Source organism: Cardiocondyla obscurior, linkage group LG16 (assembly GCF_019399895.1).
Source record: "Cardiocondyla obscurior isolate alpha-2009 linkage group LG16, Cobs3.1, whole genome shotgun sequence".
In the NCBI taxonomy this organism is placed as follows: domain Eukaryota; kingdom Metazoa; phylum Arthropoda; class Insecta; order Hymenoptera; family Formicidae; genus Cardiocondyla; species Cardiocondyla obscurior.
Window position 1 is genome coordinate 3,687,695 of NC_091879.1, and position 17,873 is coordinate 3,705,567.

At 36.5% G+C, this 17,873-nt stretch overlaps 5 protein-coding genes across 9 annotated transcripts; 2 read left to right on the plus strand and 3 right to left on the minus strand.

The window, feature by feature from the left end:
* Positions 1-20: 20 nt before the first annotated feature.
* Med11 (mediator complex subunit 11) lies at positions 21-1,136 on the plus strand. Its single transcript, XM_070667989.1, has 3 exons — positions 21-443; positions 520-660; positions 729-1,136. Exons 1-3 carry the CDS (start codon positions 368-370, stop codon positions 848-850), a joined length of 339 nt encoding a protein of 112 aa, XP_070524090.1. The 5' UTR covers positions 21-367; the 3' UTR covers positions 851-1,136.
* A 646-nt stretch (positions 1,137-1,782) lies between these two features.
* Positions 1,783-7,268, minus strand: Rtgef (Rho-type guanine nucleotide exchange factor). 2 transcript variants are annotated; one of them, XM_070667977.1, is made up of 13 exons: positions 7,187-7,268; positions 6,734-7,058; positions 6,472-6,598; positions 6,208-6,385; positions 5,647-5,862; positions 5,331-5,529; positions 5,014-5,241; positions 4,822-4,900; positions 4,620-4,738; positions 2,735-2,915; positions 2,541-2,642; positions 2,354-2,438; positions 1,783-2,193 (listed from the first exon to the last, which is right to left on the minus strand). In XM_070667977.1, exons 2-13 carry the CDS (start codon positions 6,800-6,802, stop codon positions 2,040-2,042), a joined length of 1,737 nt encoding a protein of 578 aa, XP_070524078.1. In that variant the 5' UTR covers positions 6,803-7,058; positions 7,187-7,268; the 3' UTR covers positions 1,783-2,039. The 2 variants fall into 2 exon arrangements, 1 of the variants encoding a protein (XP_070524078.1); XR_011546790.1 differs by lacking the exons at positions 1,783-2,193; positions 2,354-2,438 and having other exon boundaries at positions 3,377-4,738.
* A 303-nt stretch (positions 7,269-7,571) lies between these two features.
* On the minus strand, positions 7,572-9,847 carry Fib (rRNA 2'-O-methyltransferase fibrillarin). Its single transcript, XM_070667968.1, has 5 exons — positions 9,743-9,847; positions 8,982-9,352; positions 8,714-8,899; positions 8,229-8,474; positions 7,572-8,044 (listed from the first exon to the last, which is right to left on the minus strand). The coding sequence occupies exons 1-5, from the start codon at positions 9,753-9,755 to the stop codon at positions 7,874-7,876; spliced, it is 987 nt and encodes a 328-aa protein (XP_070524069.1). The 5' UTR covers positions 9,756-9,847; the 3' UTR covers positions 7,572-7,873.
* A 244-nt stretch (positions 9,848-10,091) lies between these two features.
* Xpd (general transcription and DNA repair factor IIH helicase subunit XPD) lies at positions 10,092-14,563 on the plus strand. 2 transcript variants are annotated; one of them, XM_070667961.1, is made up of 15 exons: positions 10,092-10,341; positions 10,408-10,449; positions 10,535-10,634; positions 10,718-10,972; positions 11,053-11,286; positions 11,380-11,503; positions 11,576-11,672; positions 11,733-11,866; positions 11,956-12,485; positions 12,591-12,766; positions 12,859-13,138; positions 13,203-13,313; positions 13,399-13,497; positions 13,578-13,859; positions 14,338-14,563. In XM_070667961.1, exons 2-14 carry the CDS (start codon positions 10,445-10,447, stop codon positions 13,710-13,712), a joined length of 2,280 nt encoding a protein of 759 aa, XP_070524062.1. In that variant the 5' UTR covers positions 10,092-10,341; positions 10,408-10,444; the 3' UTR covers positions 13,713-13,859; positions 14,338-14,563. The 2 variants fall into 2 exon arrangements, with proteins under 2 accessions (XP_070524062.1, XP_070524063.1); XM_070667962.1 differs by having other exon boundaries at positions 10,092-10,322.
* Positions 13,956-17,315, minus strand: LOC139109135 (tubulin-specific chaperone E-like). Of its 3 annotated transcripts, none has more exons than XM_070667964.1 (9): positions 17,207-17,315; positions 16,311-16,514; positions 16,040-16,223; positions 15,579-15,968; positions 15,155-15,433; positions 14,915-15,044; positions 14,547-14,835; positions 14,219-14,436; positions 13,956-14,138 (listed from the first exon to the last, which is right to left on the minus strand). In XM_070667964.1, exons 3-9 carry the CDS (start codon positions 16,219-16,221, stop codon positions 14,046-14,048), a joined length of 1,581 nt encoding a protein of 526 aa, XP_070524065.1. In that variant the 5' UTR covers positions 16,222-16,223; positions 16,311-16,514; positions 17,207-17,315; the 3' UTR covers positions 13,956-14,045. The 3 variants fall into 3 exon arrangements, with proteins under 3 accessions (XP_070524065.1, XP_070524066.1, XP_070524067.1); XM_070667965.1 differs by lacking the exon at positions 17,207-17,315 and adding an exon at positions 16,682-16,810; XM_070667966.1 differs by lacking the exons at positions 13,956-14,138; positions 17,207-17,315 and having other exon boundaries at positions 14,215-14,470; positions 16,311-16,667.
* Positions 17,316-17,873: the final 558 nt, after the last annotated feature.

Below are 17,873 nucleotides of genomic sequence, written 5' to 3' on the forward strand. Positions count from 1 at the left end.
TAATTGTGGTCTTCACGCACGAATTTCAACAAGTCTTGCGTAGAAAAATGTAGAAGAGAATTGATTTTGATTGGAGGATTTCCTTACGGTTTATCATGTATTCAGTAAATTCCTGTGTGAAGGCCTTTATACTACTCGGTGGGTTCTCTGTAGCTACCTAACCTGTAAACCGATCCGAGATCTAAAATTCTGTGTGTTCAATATTAACTTAGTGTTCGGTATTATTTAATCTTTTTCAATATTTATTATTGCTATCACGATCGAGTAAAGTTATGAGATGTAAGTGAAATTCGCTGAAGAAGCCGAATTAAAAATATTACGTGAATATTCAAGTTCAAGTACAACAGCTGCAGGCACAATAGAAATCATGACACCGCCAATGGAAAGAATCCAGATTTTGGAGACTATTGAAAAAGATATCATCGTGTGTTTACAAAGCGCAGGTAATTGTTAAACATTCTCAATCAAGGGTATTTAATATAACGTGCATATGAGATTGAGATGTACTTTGTTGCCCAGGACAAGCTTGCATGGAACTAAGCAAAGAGAAGTCCAGCTTGAAGCAAGCAGAGTCACAGACACATCAATTCTTGAAAACTTTAGGACAATTGGAATCCAAATTAAGTGAACAGATTAATTATCTTACACAGGTTTCTACTGGTATGTATATTTGATACATTATTTTTGCTCTCTTATTCAATACACATTTGTAATAATCATTTTTATAGGTCAACCTCACGAAGGCTCTGGATATGCAAGTCAGAAAGTTTTGCAAATGGCATGGCATAGATTGGAACATGCACGAAGTAGAGTTAACGAATTGGAACGTATAAAAAATAAATTACGATAAATACATAATTATCTTTCAATCTGAAATATATGTTACAAATGGCGAGTAACATTACATTAATGCTGCTCGCGACAATCTGTAACATATTACAATAAATTTATATACTTTTATTAATTAGAACTTTTTTATTATCCTACTTATAATTGCATTGTAATAAACTGCATATAAAGATAATATAGCTATTATAAAATTTAATAATATTTGATATAATTTTCTGAATATTTTTTACTGCCAAGTATGTGTGTACAATATACAAAAAATACATAAATAACTTTTTACATGTCTATTTTATATTACATATAGTCTTTTAAAACCAATGCTGATTGGTTCTCTCATTTGGGGTGATAGAAAACTTTAGCACGTCGACCAATTACAGCGCTCCATCGATCGCCTGATTGTGAGTTGGTAACAGACTATGTGACTCGTGCTACTACGTGCTACTAGAGGACACGACGAGCACGCGGTTCAAGTTCGAAACGAAAATGTCGAGGCATCCGTGCGTCGTAGCCCGTTTTTCGTGTCGAACTCGAGGATTTGAGACGGTCGGGAGTATCGTGGACTATCTCGCGAGTGTCCAGTGCGCGGGAGAATGACTTGACACGTCCCATCTGACAGGATGAGCAGGCCCAGGAGGCATCCTGCATCGGCGGAGCAACTTTTAGGTAAATATAAATTCCTCTTTTTTTTATAAAATTTTTATAAAAATAAAGCTTTACCTTTACATTAATTTAAATACTAACATGTCTACAGTAATGTTTAATTTTATGTTACAGTCACCGGCAGAATTTTATAACTCCGCTGAAGCTCATGCAGATTGGTAAGTCGCATTACCTTTTTTTCGTAGTTTAAAATTGAGTCTCATGAACCGATAACACGTCGTCGACTATAATATAGTCAATTATAATATAATTATCATATAGAAATTATTGTAATTAATTAATGTCCCCAATTATAATGACGCGCACGAATTGGGACCTTTCAAAAAAATAGCGCACGTAAAGCGTGCGCACGGTTTGTTCTAGTATAGTCATAAAAATAGTATACTTTATAAAAACATTCCATGCAATATAATGCAATATATATTATGCATTTTATGATTAAAACTCGTATACATGAAATAACCATTATAAAACATTGGCTTTTGCATATTTTTCTTTGTGATGTAATTTTTTTTGTGATGTTATCAACTTTATCCATCTATAACTCCCATGCTACGTTTAACTGTAGCAGCTAGCGAGAGTCGTGATCTTCTTTCTTCATCCAATTGTTTTGTTAGTAGCGACATTTGCGACTGTAAGTCTGTCATTTGATTCTTCAAGGTTTTAACTGTTTCCGACAATGTTCTGTAATAAAAAAATATATTTTTCGAGTAACAATATCAGGTAACAAAATTTCTACATCTCTCATTTAAATAAGGATATGTTTAAAACCGATTAAAATACTATTTGTTAAGAAATAGTGGAAAGAAATAGTGGTGTTTTATAAAGATATAAATATATTTACCTGTCATTACAAGATTCCCAATTGCCTCTATTATGCGTGGATGATGTTCTGTCCCGTAATTTTTGTGAATCACAAAATAGCATTGCTGGAAAAAAGCAAAGAAACAAACATAATATTTTCGTGATGAAATAACATTGAAAAATTTCCATAATTATTAACAATATCGATTAACAAATTAGGAACTTACAGTTAGACTCTCCAGAATGTACAGTGAATCTAGCATTAACAGAAAGACAATATCCTTCTATTACTTTTAGTATGATAGCATCGTCTTCAAATTGTCGCTCGTCTATAATATAGAATATGTAATAAATATAAAGTACAAATTAGCTGATATATAATTCGATGTTTGATTAATATTTAAAAAACTAAAAATCTTACTGCATGATCGCGGTGAACGTGATGTATCTGTAGTGTTATCTATTTTTCCAAAATTCTTAAGAGAATACAAGGGAGGAGCAGGTCTTAATGATGCGATACTCCAAGGTGTCTTAATCCCTGGCGATGTACAATGCTCCATTGCCAGTCGTTGGTGCTTTCCGTTTGGCTGATTGGTCGTCTGCTACAATACAAAGTATCATTTGTAATACTCAACAATTTCAATAAATAATTAAAATCATCTCTATTGCATGCCGTTTGCAGGATTCTATTTTTAATATATAAAATTTTTACTATCTAAAATATAAGATAGAAAAGAGAATAGGTACTGTGATTATATTACTTGGAGTGCACCGCCCTGTCTGAAGATTAAAGCTGCGTTTACTAAAAAATCAAGCTAACTAGAATCGTTTGTGAGGTGAATGATGGTTGCGACGTGATAAAATAAGAGCATACGCAAAAATCTGTGTTCTTTGAAACTATTCTATAATGTATTGTGTTAGTAAAGCAATAGCTTACTTCACACAACATGGCTGTGAAATAAAAGCATACGATTTTTTCGATAGAAAATGATAATTAGTAAAAACACCAGAATGGTTAAGAAACTTAAATGATCAAAGAAACAGCCATGCTATGGAAGCTTGCCTTGTTCCGTGCATCCAAATATCGGGATAGATTTCTTGAGCCACCAATGAGCATATAATCCAGATGAATACACTTGATTTGTTGGCTCGTCACGTTCTTCCATAATCGGCTGGATTGGACGAACTACGCGTCTCCCAATTTTCTTAATTACGCATTGATGCGCATATGGTATCGGTTGCGTATGCCTTTTTCCTTGTACATTTTGATAATTTATCAAAGGTCGTATTATTATAGTTTCCTGAACTTTCTTTTCACTATCGAGATTATCATCGACACTGTTATCATCGGCATTATAAGATTTCGTAAAACTTGTGCGTTCGTCAATGTTTTTCGACGAAACCAACGAGTGAGCGCTTTCTCGAGGCGTTGAGCCAAATGGCGAAGTGCAAATACACTGATGCTCAAACTTATTCTCGTCATTGTCGCTTTCGCTATGAGATATTCTTACAGGATCTGTATATTTAGTATGATTAGATGCGTATGACTTGTAACAGGAATTAACTTCGGATGATCGTAAGTGATAACTCTCAGCCATTCCCGAATCCGAAGATTGTAAACTAATATTTGCGCATGTTTCTCGAAATTCTCGCCCGACGCTATCACAATTATTATTCTGGACAGAAGTCACCGAATATCGAACCGGGACAACTGAATTTTTTGGATAAATCTCATCGATCGCTTTCAAATATTTGTAATTCATACTTTGATCACTGTAATCTCTGTCATGTAGAATTTCCAAATGCTCTCGACAAAATTTATTACGTACTTGAAGATTCGAAGTGTACGATTTACTCGACGCGAGCGGAACGTTTGTTAGGACGTGATTTATCGTAACACCAGCGGGTAAACTCTTACTAGTCTCAAAAGTACATCGATTCTCGCAGTTAACTCTCGGTGCGAAATTCGTGAGTGAGGAAGTGCTCGCTATTCCAACGTTACTAAGATCGGTATTGTCTATTACATATCTAACATCCAGTATTAATGAGGATTTACGCAATGTTCGCGGGTGTTCTTGCACATTACTATTAGTAGGCGTATCAGATTCTGATTCTTCGCTAACGCGAGTAGGAAAAATAGTATAGGTCACGTTGCACTTTCTCATTTTCACGTTACTCAAATCTGGCCTCAGGACATATTGAATATATAATAATTTCTTCATTAACTCAGGATATATGACTTTTCTCCTCACGAGCTTCGCAAAGTATCTCGAGAGTCGAGCGTACGGAGGATGATGGAAACTCACACGAGACATTGTTGGTGACTTTAGAACGCTTGTACACTGTTCCTGAATTAAGAGATCGATCCAACGTTGTCTTTCCTCTTTTGTGGCACAGAGCACGACTATACTTTCGATCATTGGTCCTAAAAATATAATAAAATTAATTTAATAATTATTTTGTTTCGCGCGATAAAATTACACTTCAATAAAATAGCTATAAACATACCAGTGATCTCTAAAGCATTTCGTATTTCGTCTGTATCTTCTATTCCAGTTACATTAATGCCAGTTAATGGAAGCTTTCCCTGTACAATTAATTGCACTATGTGAACTAAGATCTTGATTTAAATTAAATTTTAAAGCAATGATCGTTGATCAAATGATCGAACAAACATGATCGAGATATTTTCAATCCTACCTCGTAAATGAAAGAACTCATTCTGGGGCTGGTACTAAGCACCAATAGTGTAGTAGGAAATAAAACAAAGTATCTATCTCTGCGATCTACGCCGGTTGCTAAAGTTACAGACCCGACGTGAATAATCTCGCCTAATGAATTTAATTCTTCACCTTCCCAACCTTTAATTCCACTAGTTAATATTTGAAGTGCTAATTCACGCTGCTTACGTAGGGAAGCGCAATAATCCTACAAATAAAATCGATTAAGATAAGCAATCTTAATTTAAATATTAATATTATTTTTTATACGTATAAGATACAGATAAATTGTCGTACCGCGATATCCCTGTATACTGTTATACTACGTTGAGTATCACCTCTGTCGGGATGATTTTTTTCGGTATATCTTTCTAACTCTTGAAGCATGGCTGAATATTTATCCAATCTTCGGAATGGCTTGCTAAGACCAGTAGTTAACACTAATATACCAGGCGATATTGCTCCACTGCGCTCCATAAATTCATTTAATTCATCTCTGTAATAATAATTAATGCATGTAATAATACATGGATTTAGTTTCGTAATAATACAATTTAAACTATAACGCCATGAAAACGAAACGAATAAAAAATACAATTTCTAGATTACCCACCTGTATCTATCTAATATACAAACGGCTTGTGGGTGGTTATTACAGTATGCAGCATGAATCGATTTTAATCTCGGCGCGATAGTTAGGAAAAGATTCCCTACTCTTGCAGAGAGTCCTTGTAAAACAGTTCCTTCCAGGTTTGCTAATAAACATTGATGAGTTTCTAGGACCTCGTATATATTACCAAGTAACTGCTTATACTCGTCTTTCTTCAGTCTATATATAATTATAGATTTCCATTATACAAAATGCTTAAATAATATTGTTACGCCCGCGGTGGACGAAACTTGAGGCTCGCGAGTTTCACGAGCCGGATCTCGGCCAGTGAAATGCTTCTCGTGGCTAGAGAGCCATCAACGAACACGTATATAACCGAGTCTCCCGAATTTATCTGCATTCTAGCCGAATAATATAATCTATTTTCTTTTCAGGTGTGAGTTTAGAATTTTTTCTCGCGCGCGAGTGCGAGAATACGCGGAGAATGCGAGCGAGCGTTCCGAGGAAACGAGACCTCGAGCGTAACAATATAATTTTTTGTATCCATTAAGCAATATTACTTACATGTTTGATGTTTCAAGTGGTTGCAAAAAATTATTCACTAATCCTTGGAGTTCAGCTACGTTAACTCTTTCCGAATCAACGATATCCTTTAATACTATATCACGATTGAGTTTTTGATGCGCCGGTGACTCTTGTGGACTTCTTTCCGGAGATGTTTTAATCGGCGCGAGACCACTGTCTGCACGAAAATATATATAAAAGTAATTTTACGCGACTTAAGATGTTTAAATATAAATATCAAAGATTGAATAAAAATTGTCTCACCTGGAATTCTATATTCTTTGACATAATTAGAAGGAAACCAGCCAGTCTTGTCGTGCAGTGTACCTTCCCACCAGCCTTCATCGTCTACCTGAGTTATCGTTATTACATCTCCTTTTTTGAAGCACAACTAAAAAGATAAAAGCACCAAATATAATAAACACTCGTGAATGTATTTTTAGAAACCACGATACTGTTGCAGAAGTGCGATACTTGAAGCGTCTCGCAAAGAGAAAAAAAAAGGAAAGAGAGATAAACGCCACACCTCGTCGTTATTCTTTCCCTTGAAGGAAAAGAGCGCCGTGACGAACTTCGGTGCGTCGGGCTTCGACATAGCTCTCGTGCTCACCAACCGCGAGTCATAGAGAAGCGTCGGTGATTTAATTCCCAGGTAGCATCTCCGCGCATCGTTCTCCCTCAGAATCGGTAGCTCAGCCTTCAGGTAGCAGGTCCTTAGCTCAGCGGTCTCTCGTGACGCGAGAAAGCCGATGTGCAGCTTCTATTTTTGAGAAAGTCCACGGGTCAGAACAGCTGCGAAGGCCCTCGTCACAGTCGTCACACATTCCAGTAGCACCTTAGCAGAACCGCTGCTACATATGTACAATAAACGTAGTGGTACAATTACACGGAGCTTCGCGGAGCTTGTATGTACAAGTAATAATGCGATTGTGCGAAGCTGTAACTTCGCAGCACCATGTAAGTAATAAAACGCACTTACCCCTAAAACTAGCGGAGCCCACGCGTGCACGCGCGACTGCCAAAACCTACGGATTTTCGCGTCTATAAATAAACTCGATCGTTGCGTCACGTGATCGTAATTACGAACACATCCGCGGGGCGACACGTCGCCGGCGGCCGTGAAGATATTTTTTCACCGGTCTCGCAGCGCGTGCATCAGCATCAATTATTTGTCCGCCTCGAAGACGCGCGAGCTTGTTGCATGCATGCAGTAAATGTTGGGGAACGTCACGACCTGCAGCATTCGCAGCCAGGATCTTGACTCCGCGTATAAATTAATTCTTGCGACGCGCCCTTTTAAAGCTCTCGCCACTTGCCACTTAAAATTTATTTTCTTGTTTATTTGTATAAAAATATAAATCAAATAATAGTATATCAATTTATTTTCGACGTATATTATTTCTTAATAAACGGCCATAATTCACAGTATAATATGCATACTACAATTACGGTACTTATTATATATGTAGTCATTTGTGTTTTGTCGCTTTATAAAATTGTCGTCATACAATGTTTCGCGATGTTTTGGTGTAAAAGAAGTTTTATACGTTCTCTTGATTCATCATTATAAAAATAGTACAAACGGAAAAGCGAAAAAAACAAATTACAATAATAACTTCAATTATTTTCAATAACGTATCTTATATACGAATTTATATACACGACTTTAGGAAGCTTTTTTCGGTGGCGGCCTATACACGCCGACGACGACAGCGTGATCTCTTTCATACGGTTCGAGGGTGATTTGCTCTTGCGGCTTCAAATTGTCGGCAAGCAATTTTTTTACTTCAGACGCGAATACTGCTTCAGGCTGCGCGAGTGAGTCGATACAACTTGCCTAAAACAAATAATAAATTATTTAAAGTCTAGAATAATTAAGTTTAAGATAATGTGGTAATCTGCACGAAAGTAGTGAACTTTAATAGTTTAATATCGCTATTTAATTATTAAATTTAATATTGCATTTTGTGCTAAGTTAAAATATATATTTTACAATCATAGTATAATTCAAAATATCTTACCTTGATCGAGATAACAAAGTGTCCGCCACTTTTGAGGAAATTCTGTGCATTTAATGAGACAATTCTAGCCTGATCTGGCTGTGCAACGTCTGAAAATATAGTATCTACCATTCCCACAAGCATTCTATACTTGTGAGGATGGCGTGCGTCTTCAACAATAGGTATGATGTTACTTCTTCTCTTTGCAACATCAATTAAATCTCTTCCTGTTCGATGGGAGAACTCCACCGCAAAGACGGTTCCTTCCTATAAAACATAAAAATACCGAGTTATTTTCTATTCGATATCATTTATGTTTTTAAATCGGTAAAAAGTCTGTACGTACGTTTTTTTAAGAGTAAAATTAAATCGTTTTTACTCAAGAAAAACGCACATGTAATTATTCTAGCATAACTTCGACACCAAATTAACAATAGCAAACTAATTTGGCTCTAATGTATGCATATTTTATATTTTTGATAGATTTTTTTATAAAATAAACTTACTGGACCAACTATATCAGCAACATGTGACACAGTGGTACCTGATGCTGCACCTAAATATAAAACCTTGCTTCCACGGGGCATATGAATTTGATCAACACCTCCAAGAATAGCAGCAGATAATTTGGATCTAAATGGATTCCATACTCTGTATTCAATCTTCTCGGTATTATCGCCAGGCTTGTCAGACTAAAAAGTATAAATTATTTTATATTATTTATGTAATTGTAAAAAGTACAAATATTACTGTTATGTTAAACAAATTCTTTACCTCAACACTGATTCTCTTTTCTCCATACACAGCTACACCCGGGACCAAACTTAGGGTCACTAGTGCATCTTCTCTTCCTCTAGCTATAAACACTCCCTCATGGCGATGTGGCTCTATTATCACATTTTTTCCGCCTTTAAAACCGCCACCACCGCCGCCGCCCTTTCCTCCTCTTCCTCCTCGACCACCACCTCGTCCTCTCGGGGGACCACCGCCTCGTCCACCTCTGCCGCCTCCGCGACTGTCACCGAAGCTTGATCTACCTCCCCCGCGGCTGTCACCAAAGCTCGGTCTACCACCACCTCGGCCACCACCGCGACCGCCGCCACGGAATCCTCCTCCACCTCCTCTACCCCCGCCTGGTGAAAATGCTGCAATATAAAAATATTAATGAAAAAAAAACTTAAATTTAGAAAAAGAAAAAAAAATTAAATTTATAAAAAAAAAATAGGAAGAGAAAGAGAGCAGAGAAAGATACGCGCCATGCGGCCGGTGAAACAAATAATTATTATCTGACATAAATATATGTTTACAGCCGTCGCAAACGCTGCAGAAAAAAGCTACGAACCGGAATAGCGAAAAATACAAATTGTAATTTAGGTCTCCAACGTGTCAGATTATAAAACGCGCTCCTTTCCTCGCCGAGAGGGGTTAACCTCGTGCGTAAAAAGAGGCCGACACGCGGGTGCCGGTGGTCGCAAAGTGAAAAATCAAAATCGAATATACTACTTATACATATAATATGCTTATACTTATATTACCTGGTTTGCCCATAACAATCCGCTTTATGTACAAAGTTAGTTAACTCTCGTTAAAAAAAAAATTTGGCTCTCGCTAGCCGACAACACGTGTGTATTCACGTTGAGGCACGTCGTAGTCAGAAGCGAAGGAAGTTTGCTGCGCGTGGATGCGCGCAAAGCAGCACCGGAAGACCAACATGCGCAGTGTGGCGGTCACGAAAGAGAAAATAATTGAGATGCGTGTAAAGTTCGAAAAACGAACAGCCAATCGCGATACAGAAAGAACTTCTGAAAGGTTGGAACTTTTTTACCTTGCAGCAAATTGACGCGCTAGACAAATTTGTTTTATGGCAAGTGAAACAATTATTTGAATGCTTGGTGAGGGAAGCGGGATAAATAAAGAGAAAGAATCGGATACAACCTCTTTCATCACTGCTTATCACATGTTTACGTGATAATGACTAGTGTGTTCAAGCGAAGTAATGTATATAAAAAACGAGGAAATGTTATATTGCGTTTAATGATTTCTTTTCATTTGTGAACGCGCGATATTTTCACCTCGCTCCTGTCCTGATCAGCAGTAAAAATCAAGGCAACGGTTGTATGTAACCTGACTTGCGGTATGCTGGAGGTTTATTCCGAATAGATTTTTTAATATTATACTTTAAAGTATATACTGCCTGCAGGTGTTATACATTTACATGTGACAGCGCAAACGACAATATGAAGTAAGTAGATTCCATCAAATGGGATGTTTCTCTTGTTTGCATAGTTATATTTATGAATATTTATTAATTTACGTTTTTGTTACAGAATCAGTGTTGATGGGTTGATTGTGTATTTTCCTTATGATTATATTTATCCAGAGCAGTATGCATACATGCTTGAGCTCAAGCGTGGTCTTGATGCCAAGGTACTATTTTACTCTTTCTTATATTTTATTAACATTGTTAAGTTGCATATTAAAAGATTAAATAATTAAATGGTATGCTTCAGGGACACTGTCTGCTGGAAATGCCTTCTGGTACTGGTAAAACAATAACTTTATTGTCACTTATCATGGCATATATGCTGGAGCATCCATTAGATGTTACAAAATTGATATATTGCTCCCGAACTGTGCCAGAGATAGAAAAAGTTATTGAAGAATTAAAGAAACTTGTAGACTATTATGAGACAGAAACCAAAAGTAAGCCAAAAATTGTTGGCCTAGTTCTTAGTTCGCGAAAAAATATGTGCATTCATCCTGAGGTAATTAAATTATATTATTTAATGGTTATAATATAGATTTTGACTTTATATTAAAATTAATTATGTTTTTTTTTATGCAGGTTAGCCGTGAGCGCGAAGGTAAAATTGTAGACGGCCGTTGTCATTCTCTCACAGCATCTTATGTAAGAGAGAGACATCAATATAATGAATCTACTCCAATTTGTAATTTTTATGAAGGGTTTGATATGGAGGGCAGAGAGCAAATAGTTCCGCCCGGTATTTACTCCATTGATGATTTAAAGGAATATGGAAGAGATCGCAATTGGTGTCCATATTTTCTCGCGAGATTTACAGTAAATAAAATTTTATAAACTTTTATTTGTGCTTACAAACAATTTAAATAATTAACAGACGTAAAACTAAAAATTGACGCTTAACTTTTTTAGATCTTGCATGCACAGATTGTAGTGTACAGTTATCATTATTTATTGGATCCAAAAATTGCCGAAACTGTATCCAAAGAACTAAGCAAGAGCTCTGTAGTTGTCTTTGATGAAGCTCATAATATTGGTATAATAATTATTGTTATATATGGCATTGGGATAATTTGCAATGCAAGAAAATAAAATTTATTAATTTTAGATAACGTTTGCATCGATTCCATGAGCGTTAAAATAAATAGGAAATTAATGGAAAAAAGTTCGACTAATATACAACTTTTAGAAAAGACTGTGGCTGAGTGAGTATTTCAATATATTATTTTATTCTACAGAAATTTTTATCAATTTTGTTTTGATAGAATGAAAGAAGAAGATGTAAATAAATTAAAAGAAGAATACGATAGATTGGTTGAAGGACTGAGGGATGCTCAATTTCAGAGAGAGACTGACGTCATTTTAGCCAATCCTATTTTACCGAATGAAATACTTGAAGGTTACAAAATTATCATAATTTAAATATTTTTTGTACATAAGACGGCCCAAAAAAATTTTTCTCTAAATTAAAAAAGAAAATCTTTACAGAGGTTGTTCCGGGTAACATAAGAATTGCCGAGCACTTTGTCAGTTTCCTGAAACGATTCGTTGAATATTTGAAAACTCGTTTGCGCGTTCAACACGTCGTGCAAGAATCACCTGCGGCATTTCTAAGGGATATTCAAGCAAAAGTTGCTATTGAGCGGAAGCCGTTGCGATTTTGTGCTCAAAGATTAGCGTCCCTTTTACGCACTATGGAGATAACAGATTTAACAGATTTCTCTCCGATAATCTTAGTGACGCATCTTGCAACATTGGTCTCTACATATACGCAAGGCTTTACAATTATAGTAGAACCATTTGACGATAAAACGCCGACAGTATTGAATCCGATTTTACATTTTAGTTGCTTAGATTCTTCTATTGCTATAAAACCTATATTCGATAGATTTCAATCAGTGATCATTACTTCTGGGACGTTATCTCCGTTAGATATGTATCCTAAAATTCTAAACTTTCATCCGGTTATAATGTCATCGTTTACAATGACATTGGCTAGACCATGTCTTCTACCCATGGTAAGTTAAAAAATTGAAATAACTGGTTTTATAAATAACTTATAAATACTTTTACTATGTTAATCATATATACTTATATTTCAATTTTATTTATGCCAATATCAGATTGTTGCTAAAGGTAACGATCAAGTTGCTATTTCATCGAAATACGAAACACGAGAAGATGTCGCAGTTATAAGAAATTATGGGCAATTATTAGTTGAATTTGCTGCAACAGTGCCTGATGGCTTAGTCTGTTTTTTTACGTCATATTTATACATGGAATCTGTAGTGGCCGCTTGGTACGTACATACATATATATATATTTAATTAGATAAAATATATTATACATTGAAATTTTTATAACAATTTATGTATGCATTTTATGTTATAGGTATGATCAAGGAGTTGTAGATCAACTTCAGAGGTATAAATTATTATTTATTGAAACGCAGGATTCAGCAGAAACTAGTTTAGCTTTGATCAATTACATAAAAGCTTGCGAGAATGGTAGAGGAGCTGTTTTACTCTCTGTAGCTCGCGGAAAAGTGTCCGAAGGCGTCGACTTTGATCATCATTTGGGCAGAGCCGTACTGATGTTCGGCATACCTTACGTATATACGCAGTCACGTATCTTGAAAGCACGTTTAGAATATCTTAGAGATCAATTTCAGGTAAATCTATTGTAAATTAAAATCGTCATAAAACGTTATTATGCTTTTGTATTTCGCTCTTTAGATTCGAGAGAACGATTTCTTAACTTTTGATGCTATGAGACACGCCGCACAGTGCGTAGGGCGTGCGATCAGAGGGAAAACAGATTACGGTATTATGGTATTTGCAGATAAGGTAAATTTATCGAAAACTAACGCATGTACTTACAAAAATGCTTCAGTATTTTATAATTTTTTTTTTTTTTTTACATATATAACAGAGATTTTCAAGAGTAGACAAACGAAGCAAATTACCGAAATGGATCCAGGAACATTTGAACGATAGCTTATGCAATTTATCAACCGAAGAAGCTATACAAGTAATGTTTCGTTTGATAACAGGTGCTATTAGTGATTACAATTTTTCAAATTATCCAATATATTTATTTACAATTTTTAGATCAGTAAAAGATGGTTGCGACAAATGGCACAGCCATTTACACGTGAGAACCAGCTTGGATTGTCATTACTGACAAGAGAACAACTCGAGAAAGAAGAGGCTGCTAAAATTGAACAAAAGGCTCAGCAAAATTGATAATGCGATAATGGCATTAAGCCTATGCAGTTAATTTTATTTAAGTAGAGTGATCTTTGTACTATTTACGAAAAATATATTTTATATGCTACTTGTACAAAGGCCTATACAGGTATTCCAAACATGTCGCTTCTGAAAAAACTATAGGTAAGAAATTAAAATCGAAAATGAAGTCGTATAATTTTATAAAATTGTCGATTGTTTCTATAAGTAATTTCAGCAAGGTTCATTAAAAACATGAGATACAATTAAAAAAATTTTAATAACAAAGTATCAGCGGATTTTAACAGCGTAAAAAATACAACCGTATCTATAAATATAATTTATTCGATATCACCATCTCACAAGAACTTGATCACCGTCCTGTATTGAATAATAACTAAGTTCTTGTAGCGGTTTATCCAACGAGATTTCATCATTCGATAACTAAAACGTTATAAAATAGGATTTATACATCGATTAATAAGCAGTGTATTTTTATATAATTTAATTAATATTAAACTTACATTTCGCGGAATAAACGAAAGAGCCGGAATCTTTCCACCAGTTTTAAAAAGTCTTTGGGCAAGCCCAATCATTTTTTGAACTTCCATATCTTTAAGTAACTTTCTTTTAATCCCTCTAGGCTGACACGGATCGTCCGGACATATAAACTCTACCGTTATCACATTGGAAACCATTTCTACTTTCGGTTTAGCCGATGGAATATCGGCAATTCCATATTCTGAAAGTATAAAATAATTTCTTTTGTTTCACAACTGTAATTAAATTTTATTTTGTGTAAGTATTTTTTGCTATAATTTAAAACAAAAAATATGTAAAAAATATACATACTACCAACTAAAATAGGATATCGCGAATGTTCATTTATAAATGATGTTCTCCATTCTGAATTATTTTCGGTTTCGAGCCACACTGGTAAATACAATTTTAAATAATCATATTCGGCACCTCTCCTTTCATCATGAAGTATCTCTGTTCCATTTAATATTTTCAATTTCGCTATTCTTGCGATTATCAATTGTCGAGCAGTCTCTACACTTTCGTTCTTTAAAATTGGATTTTCTCTGAATTTCAGATCTTCTAGATTCAATAATTTATCCAATTCGCTAATCGATTGCCACTGAAATTGTATCAAATAACGAATCAGAAATTTTAATTACATTTTTTATCAACATTGTTACGAAACTCTAATGTATTACCTCTGATATGTGGTTTTCCGAAATATGTAGCTGACGTAGCGTAGGAAACAAAGCAGTCTTATCTGTTGATGTCGATAATGGAAATCTAATTTTATTTATTTTATTCAAATTCAAATTAAGATATTCTAAGCTGCAAAAAAATTTTTACATATATACATATATATAAATTTTATATTTTATTAATTTAAAAACAAAAAATAAATAATAAAAGGGAACTGAATATTTTATAATAAAACTTACCAGGGAAGGGTACCTAGTTTAAGTATCTCGTCCCAATTTGATATTAAATTTCCTTCAAGTATTAATGTGATTATTTTCATGAAATTAGTATTTGCCATTATATCTTCTATAGTTGTGACAATATTAAAAGATACTGAAAGTTCTTCAACTGATGGAAACATGGATATACAGTGTCGAATATCAGACCAGTTATAATTCATTCTAGCTATTGTTAAATGTTTAACTGTTGGAAATATATTTTTTAATAATGTTACATCTTCCATAGGCAAATAATTCTCACTGTAAAAGAAAAATTTAATGATGCAACTAATTTATATATAAAATTGCAATTTATTAATGTGTATTATCAATTTAATGTTTAAATTAATAAGTAAAAAAATTTCAATGTGCATGTATAAAAAAAAACAAGTTTTAAATGACTCACCTGACATTTAAACGTATTAGGAAATGAAGCTGTGAACATATATCAGCTACAATCTTCCAAGAATTTATTAAATTTCTAGATAAATCCAATTCTTCCAAATTAGGACATAATTCTTCCAATTTCTGTGGCTCTCCTGCACTGGACACACATTGTTCTCTCAACCACACAATCTTTAGCTCATTAAACTTGCTTTGTTTCTTGTTTACTTTTGAGAAGCCAACAAGTTCTAAAAATGGTGCATTAATTTCTTTTCTTAAACTAGACACTTCATCTTTGTCAATGCCTGCTAATTCATCATCAATTAGTCCATAACGCATTTTGATAGCTTGTGGACAAGATATTCCAAACTTTGCTTTCCCCGGTCGTATAAAAGAGCCTGATGTGGAATGTCTATTGAAAATAATACAGAGCTATAGATTACTGGTGTCATTGTTGTAAAATAATTGACTTGTGTGTTATACCTGGCTTGAAAATATTCTACACCTTCGTACGTGCCATTGTGTTTGCCACGAGTTGAATCGTCCCAATCTATGCCTAGCCACTCTCCTTTGGTGTTTCCAACGGTTCCAACGTATTTTAACGTACCTCTATATCCATCGCACTCGATACGGCTTGGAATCTCATATTTTCTATCTTCTACCATACCTAAAAATATCAAAGTGACAATTATTCTTAGCAAAGAAAAGAGCACATATCCATTATTTCACGTTTTATATAAGAAATTACATATACCTATCGGATAATACAAATTGCTTTTCAGATTGCGGCTGACAGCGTAACCTCTAAATCAGGAATGCACATTGAGAAAATGTAGGAGAATCGGATTTGCAATATCGCTGTGCACGAGGAACTTTAGCGAGTATCGTAAAAGGCAAAAGCGTTGAGACGCACGGTGACGCGCTACTTTTCTATTTTGCGTATTCTGCGAGGGCTTCGCTGTGGAAGTAAAAAAAAAGTATTACCGAATGTCAAAATATTTGCGCTTTAAGGGCACAAAGTGCCTCAGGAAAGTACAAATCGCCATATTCGTGTGGAAACCAATCGCATTTTATGTTGTCCCCTCCACGGAAAATTAACAAAATGCTCCCTCCATACATTCTTACCTCCATGGCAGAGAGCCCAACTCGGAATCGCGGCTTCCACGCGTACAGATGCAGAGGCTCGTCCGTGTGAAGCCAGCGCTTCGGTTGCCGTCGGATGGAAGAAAAGGCCAGAGCTATACCTTGTCTGTCCTACTCTTTCGCGACGTCGCCGGCAGTTATCGCAGATTTTTTTATTTTACTGTTAAGTTTAAGCATTATTCGCAATTGATCTCTTCGATGAGATGAAGGCATCGAGATTACAGTGGGCTACCGCGACGAGTACGATTGTACGACACCGACTATAGCCGCAAAAAGAAAGAGTCAAGAATATATGTCTGCTCTCTTCTTATAACTCGCCGATGTTGCCGAGAAGCGGATCTGCGATAACTGCCGGCGACGTCGCGAAAGAGTAGGACAGACAAGGTATAGCTCTGGCCTTTTCCTCCATCCGACGGCAACCGAAGCGCTGGCTTCACACGGACGAGCCTCTGCATCTGTACGCGTGGAAGCCGCGATTCCGAGTTGGGCTCTCTGCTCCATGGTCACCTCGAGCTCGAGCAGAAGACGGCGGCCGCCATTTTTGTTCTGACATTGCCGTGTGGCTGGTGCGGCCTCGCGTTTTGTTGTCCGCCGTGGTGTTCAGGGTATCTCTCTGCCCCCCCTTCTTTCCCGCGCGAGGGTGAACCGACGACGACGGTAACGAGGAGAAGGAGAGGCGGAGGAGGGACCGACGACGGGGCGGCGACGACGGCGACGACGGCGGTGGCGACGGCGCCCGGACAGTCACCGTGTGTAGTGCGCATTAAGATAAGGAGCCGACTGCTGAGATAACGATAAGCGGACGTCAGTGATAGACCGTGACTGTTCTATCATCATCGGCAACGGCAACGGCAGCGGCGGCAGAGGCAGCGGTGGAGGAGGAGGAAGAAGAAGGAGGCGGCGAAGCAGTAGCGGTAGCTGTGTGACGGGTAAACTCTCACGCGAACGATCCGATCGTCAAGTCGGATCGCGCAGCCGAGTTGCAGCTAAAAGGAATCGCGGCTGACGGGCCGAGGGCACCGACGTCGTGTACGAGCGCGGCCGGTCGCGAGCGACAAGGACGACGTGCCACCATCGGCGCGACGGGCATCGTCGGCGACCTCGGAGTCTCGGCAGGCAGCGCTCTCGTGACGACGAGCAGGCAGGGCATCGTGTTCGTCGGTAGTAATCGCAT

Coding starts and splice junctions, on each gene's coding strand:
- Med11 (XM_070667989.1), top strand. CDS start 368: ATGACACCGCCAATGGAAAGAATCCAGATTTTGGAGACTATTGAAAAA. Junction 444..519: donor CGTGTGTTTACAAAGCGCAG/GTAATTGTTAAA, acceptor TTTGTTGCCCAG/GACAAGCTTGCATGGAACTA. Junction 661..728: donor TCTTACACAGGTTTCTACTG/GTATGTATATTT, acceptor TCATTTTTATAG/GTCAACCTCACGAAGGCTCT.
- Rtgef (XM_070667977.1), bottom strand. CDS start 6,802: ATGTCGAAGCCCGACGCACCGAAGTTCGTCACGGCGCTCTTTTCCTTC. Junction 2,643..2,734: donor ACGTTCACCGCGATCATGCA/GTAAGATTTTTA, acceptor TCTATATTATAG/ACGAGCGACAATTTGAAGAC. Junction 2,439..2,540: donor ACATTCTGGAGAGTCTAACT/GTAAGTTCCTAA, acceptor GCTTTTTTCCAG/CAATGCTATTTTGTGATTCA.
- Fib (XM_070667968.1), bottom strand. Junction 8,900..8,981: donor AAAAGAGAATCAGTGTTGAG/GTAAAGAATTTG, acceptor TATACTTTTTAG/TCTGACAAGCCTGGCGATAA. Junction 8,475..8,713: donor TTGCTGATATAGTTGGTCCA/GTAAGTTTATTT, acceptor TATGTTTTATAG/GAAGGAACCGTCTTTGCGGT.
- Xpd (XM_070667961.1), top strand. Junction 10,635..10,717: donor AGCGTGGTCTTGATGCCAAG/GTACTATTTTAC, acceptor GGTATGCTTCAG/GGACACTGTCTGCTGGAAAT. Junction 11,287..11,379: donor ATTTTCTCGCGAGATTTACA/GTAAATAAAATT, acceptor TAACTTTTTTAG/ATCTTGCATGCACAGATTGT.
- LOC139109135 (XM_070667964.1), bottom strand. CDS start 16,221: ATGGTAGAAGATAGAAAATATGAGATTCCAAGCCGTATCGAGTGCGAT. Junction 14,836..14,914: donor CGGAAAACCACATATCAGAG/GTAATACATTAG, acceptor ATACAATTTCAG/TGGCAATCGATTAGCGAATT. Junction 14,139..14,218: donor TTTCGTTTATTCCGCGAAAT/GTAAGTTTAATA, acceptor ATAACGTTTTAG/TTATCGAATGATGAAATCTC.